Source organism: Garra rufa, chromosome 8 (assembly GCF_049309525.1).
Source record: "Garra rufa chromosome 8, GarRuf1.0, whole genome shotgun sequence".
Taxonomy (NCBI): Eukaryota; Metazoa; Chordata; class Actinopteri; order Cypriniformes; family Cyprinidae; genus Garra; species Garra rufa.
Genome location: NC_133368.1, coordinates 34,484,692 through 34,496,698, shown reverse-complemented (window position 1 = coordinate 34,496,698; position 12,007 = coordinate 34,484,692). Strand labels below are relative to the sequence as shown.

Sequence of the window (12,007 nt, the reverse complement as noted above, 5' to 3'; positions counted from 1 at the left end):
TGAACGGGAAATGGCGTCATGAACTGATCATGCTGGTATGCTGCTGGAGATACCGGCCATAAATATTTTATGATGTAATATGTTTAAAGTACATAGTCAATTTTATGGCTTTAAAGGAAAAATACCGAATTCATAAGAGAAGATTCTAATCATATAGCCTACATAAGTTCAAGCATGACCTCAGTGTTAACATTTAGACAACAAAGTAACAAATAACAAACTTTTATGCCAAGGATTCCCAAATATGAGGGCCCTCCTCAAATATTTTCATTTATAAACAGTGTTGGGGGCATTACAAGTAACGCAAGTTACGTAATAATTATTACTTTTTCCAAGTAACTAGTAAAGTAACACATTACTTTTTAATTGACAAAAAAATCTGAGTTACTTTAAAAAAAAATAGGTTACGTCAGTTACTTTTCCCCCCATTTATTGATTAAAAGCTCTGCTGTCCCCATGTTGAGAGAAATTGTAAGATGCTACTTTAGTTCCGGAATAAATGAAAGAATAAAGAACATGGATTAATTCATCTCACTCATTAAAAAAACATACAGTATTCCACAAAATGAATAAAAACAGTCAAATTCAACTCAGAATATGGCACAAACCTGCAATAATTAAATCTGTTAAATAGTACAAATACTATTATGTATTTAATCCCATTTGATTAACCAATGTCTTTGCTGCCGACCATTGATGATCCAATTCATCCATACTAATAAGCAAAAATGACTCAAGATAACCTAACATTTGTTTTCCTTTTTTACTGCTAAAGAGTTGACTTTTTTCTTCTGTGGTCTACTCTACTGTACAGACGTGAATTTACTTTTCTCTAAGCCTGAGGCTTTTGCATGAAAAGGCTTTTACATTTGCAAAAAACAGAACTTTTTGTATTAAAAACAAACAAAGCAAGCCCTGTCTAGATTTAAAAAGTAACGCAAAAGTAATGTAACGCATTACTTTCCATAAAAAGTATGTAATTAGTTACTTTTTTTAGGGAGTAACTCAATATTGTAATGCATTACTATTAAAAGTAACTTTCCCCAACACTGTGTATTAATACATATATACTGTGTAAGGAAAAGGTGTTGTATCTTAGTTACTGAAATGTTATCTGACAAACATTATTGTGTATTAAGTTGCCATTGTTTATTGCACTCTTAACGACAGAGATGGTCGAGATAGACTACATGTTATGAATAAATTAATGAATGAAAAACTTTATAAAACTGATTCAAAATATCATACACAGACAATTATCAATATCAGATTTAGACACTTTATATTGCAGCACTTGGCAATCTTCTTGAGTCTTAACAGAAAGTAAAGTACTTGTTGGGCCTTTCTTCTAAGGAGTTGTTTTGGTTACAGAAGTCTTCTGAGGAAACTGAATCCGAGGGAGTGGGTTACAGACGACTTCCTATAGTCAACGATCAATTCTTTTGTTTTACTTTATAAAACTGTTTGCTCTGCAGCACGCAGTCTAAGGTCTTTCACAACCTCTCACATTTTGTCACATATAATTAAGTGCTAAAAACAGTTTTAAGAAGCTCAAGTGTTGTGAGAGTATGAAGTTTGCTCGTGGAGATGAAGCGCTTGGAATCTCTTAGTCAGGGTGTCAAGGATCTAGTTACAGACTGTGGTATTAAGTCCAAGTATGGAGCATTTTCTGATGAGTGTCTGAAGAATGATGGTGTTGAATAAAGAACTGAGTCAGTGAACAGCATTATGACATAAGTGTTTTTATTATGCAAAAGTAAGTGGTTCTTCTGTAGGCATCATGCATACGCGAGTAAACGTCATTTGGTAAACTGCATTTAGTCAAGGCCTTTTGGTTGTTGAGTAATTAAGTGGCTATACCATCTTCCTACTGAAATATAATGTAATAGATGGCACATAGTCATCTAGGTCCTCACAAATGGCAGGTTTCAGCATGTTTTGTATACACTCTAGACATGTTCTTTCATTTCTGGATTGACTGCTATGCAAGAAAACAAAAAATGAGTCGAAACTCAGTGACTGTATGACTGCATGTATTCTGTGTTGGTCTAGATATAATGTAAAAATACATCTAACAGACTTATACAGTGCTTTGCAAAAGTATTCATACCCCCTTTTCATGTTTTGTTATGTTGCTGCCTTGTGTTAAACTACTTTGAATTACTTTTTTCCCACATCAATCTACACTCCATGCACCATAATGACAAAGCAAAAAACAGAATTGTCACAACTTCGTGAATTTATTAAAAATAAAAAACTGAAATAAGTACATTGCATAAGTATTCATACCCTTAACTCAGTACTTAGTTGAAGCACCTTTACAGCCTCAAGCCTTTTTGGGTATGATGTGACAAGCTTTGCACATCTGCTTTTGCCAAAACCATCTGCCATTCTTTTCACCTCTTCACCTCTCAAGCTCTGTCAGCTTGGATGGGGGCAGATGCACATTGTCAGGTTTCTCCGAAATATTTCACTGGGTTTAAGCCCAGGTTGTGGCTGGGCCACTCGAGGACATTTACAGAGTTGTCTGTAATCCACTCTTGCTGTGTGCTTAGGGTCATTGTCCTGTTGGAAGGTGAACCTTTTGCTCAGTCTGAGGTTCTGAATGCTCTGGACAGCTCTCAGTATTTTGGTGCATTGAGCTTTTCTACTACTCTGACAAGACCTTCAGTCTCAGCTGCTAAAAAACAGCCCCACCGCATGAGGCTGCTACCAGCACACTTTACTTTTGGGATGATACTTTGCAGGTGATGAGCAGTGCCTGGTTTCCCTCAAACATGATGCTAGGAATTGAGATTCATCAGACCAGAGATTCTTGTTTCTCACAGTTTAAGAGCTCTTTAGGTGCTTTGTTGCAAATGCCAAGTGTGTTTTCATGTGTTTCCACTGAGGAGAGAATTGAGTTTTGCCACACTGCCATAAAACCCAGTTCGGTGGAGTGTTGGAGTGATGTTAAAAGGTTTCTTCTATTTCCTCATATGATCATCGAGCTCAACTAGAGTGACCATCAGGTTCTTGGTCACCACTCTAGCTAAAGCCCTTCTCCATCAATTCCTCAGTTTGTCCAGGAGGCCAGCTCTAGGAAGAGTCCTGGTTGTTTCAAACTTCTTCCATCAAGAGTAACAGAGACTGCATGCTTTTGTGAACCTTTAATGCAGCAGATTTTTTTCTGAACTCCCTCTCAGATGTGTGGCTTGATGCAATCCTTTTTCTGAACTCTACAGTTATTTATTTTGACCTTAAGGTTTGGTTTTTGCTTTGATATGCATTTTCAGCTGGTAGACCTTTTATTAAGATGTGTTTGCTTTTCCAAATCAGACCCATTTAATTGAATTTGCCACCGGTTAACTTCACTCGAAATGTAGTAACATCTACAAGCAATATAAATGCTGCTGAGCTAAATTGTCAGCTGTCCCAGTATGAACACTTCTACAATGAAATATATATATATTTTTTTTTTATAAAAAAAAATTGCCAAAGTTGTTACAAACCTATTTTGTGCTTTGCCATTATGGTGTATGGAGTGCAGATTGATGTGGGGAAAACGAGTAATTTAAAGCAGTTTAACATAAGGTAGCAAAATAAAACGTGAAATAAAATGAAGGGGTGTGAATACTTTCGTAAGGCACTGAATAAACGTTAATAACGTACCGTCTTTCAGCAATTATTCAAGTTTTAATTTAAATAAAAATAAAAATCAGACCCATAATATAAACGTTAGTGTTCTGTGCTCGCCAGTTTTGTTTTAAAAGTCAGAATGCGTTGCGATCAGTTACAGTCAATGACCCTCGTGAGAGAGAAGCAAAGCCACAGAAGATCCTTCTCGCCCCTCCTTCTTCTCATGTACTGGCAGCTTCACATCCTCGCTTGTCTTTTCAATGAAGATTAAAAGTGGGCAGACTTTCAACGACGAATTTTGAGCGGTAAGTCATTTTAATACTACATTTTCTAACGACGCAATCTAAACGATTACATAACAGTTAGCAAAAAGACAAAAATAACAAACGCTTGCGCTTCTGTTTTGAGGAGCTCTATCCACCACTCGTTGCAATCACGCTTGAAACTGTTCTTCCTCGCGGTCATGTGACACTTTCGGGATTTTCTTAAACATGAAAAGTCACAAAAACTTCTTATGATGCAAGTAAATACTCAGCGACTACACCGATTAGGTAACAACGTTTCTACGTTACATTAATGTGCCCATTACAAATGTGAAAGATGTAGTATAACGGACTAAGGAAAGAACAGCTCTGGGCGTTTACGTTAAAACCCACACGGTGGTGAGCAACATAAAAGTAAAAAAGAAAAATGATTTAATGTAAATTACTAAATGTTCACTAAATGCTATGAATCCCTCATTAAACGTCACCTAACAAGTCACATTTTGGTTGTGTATGTAAGTTAGGTTAAGTGTGATGTGCTGAAAGGGATTTATCTTTAAACATTAATTTGCCTAAATTTGTTTAAACATACATACAAACATGTGTTGTTCTATGTTTGAGTCATTCAAACAGTTATATTGCTCTATTTTTGCTGGGGAAATAAACAAAATAGCAATACTATCTAAAATGTAAGTTTCTCTATAATAACTTGTGCATTTAACTGCATTAAAGCCATTTTACTCATATTATATAGTCCAAAATTTTCCATGTTGTTTACTAGAAATACTTGTGTTTTCTGGTCAAATATTTACTCAACACTTACCTAATGTGTTACTGAACTCCATAATAAAAATTCCTTGTATTGCAATGTTTTCTTGTGCTGTTTCTGTAAAATTCTAGGAAGTACTGTTAACAAGCCTTCATTATTAGTCCCTGTGTATTTCATGCTCATTTTTCTTCACAGAGATTAACCCATGAGACTCTCTGAGCCCGAGCATGAACCAGGGGAGCGGTGCTTGTTTGTGGACCTCTGTGCCTCAGCACTGCCCTGCACCATGTGATCGTTACAAGCATGCATCTTGTGCCCAAAGAGGCCATGTTTACGTACTAGGTGGCAGAGAAAAATGCTCACTGAGAGATTTCTGGAAATATAATGTGGGTAAGTCATTGTTAATTATCTGCGGCTGCCTGCTGCTTTGTATACTTGTGCTTGTTGTTGTTTAGTTTATGGTTCCCGCTGCACTTGTTGATTATAATTTAAGGGAAATTTATATATTTTTAGTCTGTGACAAGTGGGCCAAGCTTCCCTGTGATAGTGAAGAAGCACCTGAAGAACTCGAGGAGCACACAATGGTAGCTTATCAGGTAATAACAACAAACTTACAATTGAGCATAAGGGGTTTACCAGTTATGAGAAACAATATGACATTGCAGACTATCAGTTAAGGATGTAACGGTATTATTAATATTGTGATATCGTGATAGCAAAACTGTTTCAATATCATTGTGGTCACATGACGATATGAAAGATAGGTCTTCCGGGCAAAAGGTGTAGTTTTTAAAATATATTAAAACTCCTTATTTTAACATAAAAGGTCTTTAAAGTTGTGTTTTGGGCCATTGTGCATTGGCACAGTGTCTGTCAAATTAACTAAAACTGAAAGCACAATATGACTTAATCCCTTAATCTAGTCTGTTTTCGCTGCGCATTTCAAAGCGAAGTGCGCACCTCATTCAGGCAATCTGTTCATGATCCAGTGTTTTCTGCACCTCAGAACGGCTCAGTTCATAGTGAATGCAGTGAACTTGTTTATGTGCTATGAGTTTAAAATGCGTTTAGGAATGCAACAGCCCCCAGTTATGCCTTGTTTTCACTGCAGATGATTTCAGCATTTCACTAGATTGTAAAGTGCAAAAAGTGCAGTATGAATTTCCGACAGCTTGTGGTTTAAATGGTTAATGTTACGGCATTCCAAATTCAAAATATCTCTTTCATGTGTAGAAAGAAACTGGGACAGAAGTGTGAATTTTCCTACTGTAGTGTAAAGCAAAAATAGTATACCTATGAAATATTCATTTTCATTTATTTTACATTACAATAGTTTTACAATATATGGCTATGACTGTCATAGAAATAACAATAATATAAAATTGTTGTTGTTATTATTATATTCTATTATGTATAGCTTCCTAAAACACCAGTGTGAATGTAATTTAGACTGAGACAGTATACCACAAATAAAAAGAGGGTTGAGTCCCCTTTAAAATTCAGGTACAAGCCAATTTACTGACTTTTTCTGAGTTTAGTGTTCCTAGTTAAGAACAAGGGTTGGGGCTCTTAATTTTGAGCTCTCATAGTGCATTAGATAAAGTAATTTAACTTTAAATGTACAAAATTGTAATTTTTTCCCCAAGTCTTCATTTGTCTTTATATCGAGATATTATTGTATCTTGAGATTTTGATATTGTTACATCCCTACTATCAATTTTCACTTTTTATTAAAAGCAGTCCATGCAAATCATGTACTACATTCCAAGTCCTCCACATATGGGAATATATATATATTTCAGTATACATAAAACATTGCAAAATGCCAAAAAAGTAAATAAATATATTTATAAATATTTCGAATATATGTTTATCAATTTTATAATTTTTCTTCATAGGGATTTCTGTATGTCTTTGGAGGAATGCAAGATTCATCATATACTAACTCAAAAACACCTCTTTGGATGTTTGATACAGGTATTTTTTATTCAGTGCATGTTCACAATGAGTCAACATTTTTTCCCATTTTTTTACATATAAATAAATAATAAATAAAATTTGTACTTTAAATTTTATTCGACATTATATGCATGGAAATGTTAAAAACTTGTGCTACATGAACGCAAATTATGTTTTATTACACAGTAATATGCCACTTTGTCATTCACGTCTTCAATTTGATATTCTTTTTAGTTAAAGAGTGCTGGATTAATGGGAAAACAGGGAGTGAACCTTTGCAGGTAAAACATCTTTTTTATAAGACCAGCAGCTGACACACATGATCCTTCATTATAATGAATTGTTTTTGTAGGGAGTGACACCAGCAAACAGAAAAGGGCACAGTGCTGTTATCTTTGGGTCTGCTATGTATGTCTACGGTGGATACATTGATATGAAAGGATCAACAAAAGAATTCTGGAAATTTAATTTTGGTGAGTGTTATCACGCTTGGGATTTATGTTTTTTTTTTTATTAAACGTGCATCTTCTAAGACAGACAATAAAATATTTATTTGAAAAGTGTGACTGTTATCCACCTTAGGTGTGATTTCTGTCATTTACAAATTGCTGAATCATCTTACCAAATAATGAAATTGTCCACATGTTTAGAATCCAGGGTGTGGTCGCTCCTAAGCAGTGTAAAAGGTGGGCCTGGTCCCAGACATGGTCACTCAGCTATGACATACCACGACTCCATGTACCTTTACGGTGGCCTGCAGGGCCTGAAAGAACAGAAGGACCTGTGGAGTTGGAGTTCTGCCAGCCAAACCTGGAGCTGCATTAAATTCCAGTAAGTTTCATCTATCAATCCCATAAACCCTAACTGCCATACAAATAATAAATAGATTTGGTCCAAGCGAAGTTTATAGCTTCTAACCTTTGAAAGATATTTGTGACCCTGGACCACAAAACCAGTCATAAGGTTAAATTTGACAAAACTGAGATTTATACATCATATGAAAGCTCAATAAATAAGCTTTCTATTGATGTATGGTTTGTTAGGATATGACAATATTTGACTGAGATACATCTATTTGAAATCAGGAATCTGAGGATGCAAAAAAATCAAAAAGACTGAGAAAATCACCTTTAAAGTTGTCCAAATTAGGTTCTTAACAATGCATATTATAAATCAAAAATTACATTTTGATATGTTTACAGTAGAAATTTTACAAAAAATCTTCATGGAACATGAACTTTACTTGATTTTTTAATGATTTTTGGCATAAAAGAAAAATAAAAAATTTTGACCCATGCAATGTATTTTTGGCTATTGCTACAAATATACCCCAGCGACTTAAGACTGGTTTTGTGGTCCAGGGTCACATTTAAGGCTAGATTTACGAAACAGGGCAAGCTTGCATTAAAGCGCAATTCCATAAACGTGTTCCATAATTTTTCACTTTGCGTCTTTAGTAAATCCTGACAGTACTATTTTAATACCAAAAGACGGTTTGCGCAGGCACAAGCTGTTAGCTAATCTGGCCCTTAGAGTTTTATTTTGTAGATTCATTTAGTAGGAAACATGTTTCCCAGCACAAAAAAAAATATTCCACTTAACTAGGAGTTGACTGTTATCGGCCTGGCCGATTATCGGCACCGTTATTAAGCATTTTATGTTTATCGGTATCGTCATTTTGATCAAATTATTTAAAAGCATTTAAAGAAAGTTTTTGTCAAAGCCTTTGTTATACTTATTTTTGATATTTATTTTCATTTTTACACCAGACATATACACTGCCATTTAAAAGTTTTGAATCAGTAAGACTTGTAATGTTTTTTAAAGAAGTCTCATCAAGACTGCATTTATTTAATCAAAAATACCGAAAAAAATTGTTATTAGTAGTTAATAGTTTAGCTTTGATCACAGAAATAAATTCGATTTTTAATGTATATTAAAATAGAAGAACGTTATTTTACATTGAAATAATATTTCACAATATTACTTTTTTTTTCTGTATTTTTGATCAAATAAATGCAGTGTTGTTGAGCATTAGAAACTTATTTCAAATACATAAAATTCTTACTGATCCCAAACTTTTGACCAGCAGTGTATATCTGTTCAAAATATCGGTTATCAGTCTACTTGGTCTGTAATAATGGGTATCTGCCCTGAAAAACACATTTTGGTCGACCACTTAACTTTCTGTGCCCTAAACGGCACTTTAAAAACAAAACAAAACTTATGGCTGGTTGCTTTAGTTTAGAGTCTTCCGATTTAACAGAATAGTTCACCCAAAAATGAAATTTTCCTGTAAATGTACTCACCCTCAGGCCATCCAAGATGTAGATAAGTTTGTTTCTTCATCAGAACAGATGTTGAGAAATTTTGCAATACATTGCTTGTTCACCAGTGGATCCTTTGCAGTGAATGGGTGCCATCAAAATGAGAGTCCAAACAGCTGATAAAAGCATAACAGTAATCCACAAGTAATTTACACCAGTCCATCAGTTAATGTTTTGAGAATCAAAAACCTACATGTTTGTAAAAAACAAATCTATCAAGCCACTTCTGGCCAAAATACCAATTCATAATCCATAATTGCACTTCTCCCAGTGAAAGTCTACCCCCTGTTGTCCTCTCACATCAAATATGTTTTGGATTGTAAACAGTGCTTGGTTTGTGCATATTTCTCTCCTGATGCAGTAAGACATTTTCACAGTAGAAAGTAATATTATGAATAGAAGACTCATATTTTAGTCAGAAACAGCAATTTGAAGTGAAAAGGATTTTAATGAATTTATTATTATTATTTTCTTTTACAAATACACAGTTTGTAGATTACTTACAATACTTGATGTATTGTTTGATTCATCAGCTATTTTTTTTTTGGCAATTTTGCCTTGTGATAGGACAGATTAGTAATGAGAGAAAGCGAAGTGGGAGAGAGATAGGGGCAGGGTCGGGAAAGGTCCTCGAGTCAGGATTCGAACACAGGACGCCCAGAGCGCAACAGCGCTGTATGTCGGCGCACTGTCCACAAGGCTATCGGCACCAACATTTATCAGCTATTTTAGCTAATTCTGACAGCACCCATTCACTGATGAGCAAATGATGTAATGCTAAATTTCCCCAAATCTTCATCTTGGTTGGCCTGAGGGTGGGTATATTTTCAGCAAATTTTTTATTTAACGTTAGTATATTGCAAATTTATCAGACATGCTCTTAAACACTAACACTTCTCTGATCCCTTACTCTGCAGTTCAGGTCCTTCCAGGCTGGTTGGTCACTCTGCTGTATTGTTTAAGGACAGCATGCTCATCTTTGGTGGTGGGGAAACCCAGAGCTCTCCTCAGAGCAACTTGTGGAGGTTCAACCTGGAAACACAAACCTGGAAAAAGCTAGCATTGTTGCCTGGATCTCCCTCTCTGAGCCGGATCCATCACTGCAGCATTGGCTTAGGCCAGAGTTTCCAGCCAACAGCCCCAAACATCTACTTGGAAATACCAAACTCTAACAACATCAATAACAAGCTAAGACCATTTAAGAACAAGTGCCAACCATCCCGCTCCACCTTGCAAGAGCCCTGTATTGAGCTCCAGACTTTCCACAAAGACAATAAAAAGTATTTACCAGATTTTAGTATTGTACAGAAAGACACTAAACTGAAAGGAAGCTGTCTCACCTTTGCGAATCATGAGGCTATTACCGAGAAGCGGAATAGTGGTGATCTGGGAGAGGAAACCGAGGATGCCATGTTTTTCCCTATGCCTGACCTTCTGTTAGTCCTGGGTGGTAAACCTCTGCAAGGACAGCATGTGATTTCAGTATGGCATATGACAATGGCATAAATATGTTGTTTTTAATGCATTCTACTTTCTCTGTGAGAAATTAATGGGCCTTAGCAACAATATCTAGCTATGTCCTGTGGGAGAACAATTAAATTCAGTCATGTACAAACATTTTACATTGTCTGTAATTATTACCTTGACTGAACTGAACCCCCATTTACTCTGAAAAAGACCTATTAGGGTTTTTATCTTTTGCAGAATATGTCAGTTGTGCTTAATACTGTAGTCTGTACATGCCAGTGATGCGCGGGTTGATCCAAAATGAGCGGTTACGAGTCATCCAAAAATATTTTTCATGATATTCGGGTCGCGGTCGTTCGGGTCGTTTGAAATAAAGATGCCAATTAAACCTTTGTAATTAATATAGTACTAGACACAATTTTCTATGAAATACATAGACCTACACTTTATTGGCTGAATAATATTTATCTTTTGAATGTTGAGCGTTATTAACTGTTGAATAAATGCTGACGCGAGACAAAATGCCGATTTCCCAACACGTTGAACTGAGCAATGCCATTGTACCATTTTAATAGGCTACTTTTAAATGCATATAGCTCAGTAATGTCAGCTTTATTAATTTTCTGAGAGGGGGTGGGATTTTTGTTGGGAAAGTCGGGGGAGAGATGCACACTTCGATTAGACTGGATAAACACATGCAGCATCTTAACTGTAAGAAAATGGTATTCCTAATAAATGTCTCGAATATTTTGATTATGTCCAATGCTTCTCTTTCTTTTTGGAATTATTAGACACATTCACTATGTCTTTTCAAATGACTAGGTCTGTTTAATTTCCTTAATTATAAAATTTCTTTAAACATTTATTCAAGCAATAATATATAAATTATCTCATGTATATGCTTGTTTAAAACCAGAGATTAAAAACGAATTCCTAGTAAAAACTGTATTTTTTCTTTACATTTCCAGAGAGCGAACGAAATTAAACATTACTTAATAAATTCAAAGCACTATAATTTCCATATTCATTTGATACAACTATCAATATATATAAAATAATATTATTTTGTCATATTTGTGATTCCTGAATTTATATATGAAAACTTCGTTTTGAAGTGCATTCGTTATGTTTGTATAAGAAAATTCGTTAACCTAAAAGTTAAAAGTTAAGAAAAAAGGAATTAGCTTGTTGTCTATATATATTTAGGGCTATAGGCTAATCTTTTTCTTAACTTTTATTACACTGTAGATCGAAATAAAATAATTCTTGATCATATTTAACATCGGAGAATCACTGACATAATTTAGAGTACTTTGAAAACAAAACTATTTAAATCTGTATAAAGGAAAGAAAAAATAAATCACAACAAGAACAATCTGTATTTTTCTTGTAATCAAGAACATTTCTTTTGACAAAATTAATTAATGCCGAATGATGTTTGACAGTGAACACATCTCCACCACATAGCCGCATAAAATCTCTGGTGTCAGTCGCAAATATTAAACATGCGGGTCAGGTACAAAACTGACCTTTTTTTGCGGTCCAAGTTGCGGGCGGGTTAGTTGAAAACGTCGGTCGGGTTCGGGTTGTTTATACATTGACCC

The 12,007-nt window shown here is 35.1% G+C and overlaps 1 protein-coding gene across 1 annotated transcript; it reads left to right on the top strand.

Annotated features, from left to right (window-relative positions):
- The first annotated feature begins 3,737 nt into the window (after window positions 1-3,737).
- Window positions 3,738-10,553, top strand: klhdc3l (kelch domain containing 3-like). Its single transcript, XM_073846276.1, has 8 exons — window positions 3,738-3,923; window positions 4,846-5,040; window positions 5,164-5,246; window positions 6,549-6,627; window positions 6,844-6,890; window positions 6,962-7,082; window positions 7,260-7,440; window positions 9,854-10,553. The coding sequence occupies exons 2-8, from the start codon at window positions 4,878-4,880 to the stop codon at window positions 10,440-10,442; spliced, it is 1,263 nt and encodes a 420-aa protein (XP_073702377.1). The 5' UTR covers window positions 3,738-3,923; window positions 4,846-4,877; the 3' UTR covers window positions 10,443-10,553.
- The last annotated feature ends 1,454 nt before the right edge of the window (window positions 10,554-12,007 follow it).

Excerpts from the sequence above, each read along its gene's own strand:
- klhdc3l (XM_073846276.1), top strand. The coding sequence starts at position 4,878 with ATGAACCAGGGGAGCGGTGCTTGTTTGTGGACCTCTGTGCCTCAGCAC. Across the intron at positions 5,247-6,548 it reads ACACAATGGTAGCTTATCAG|GGATTTCTGTATGTCTTTGG; the intron begins GTAATAACAACA and ends TTTTCTTCATAG. Across the intron at positions 7,083-7,259 it reads ATTCTGGAAATTTAATTTTG|AATCCAGGGTGTGGTCGCTC; the intron begins GTGAGTGTTATC and ends CCACATGTTTAG.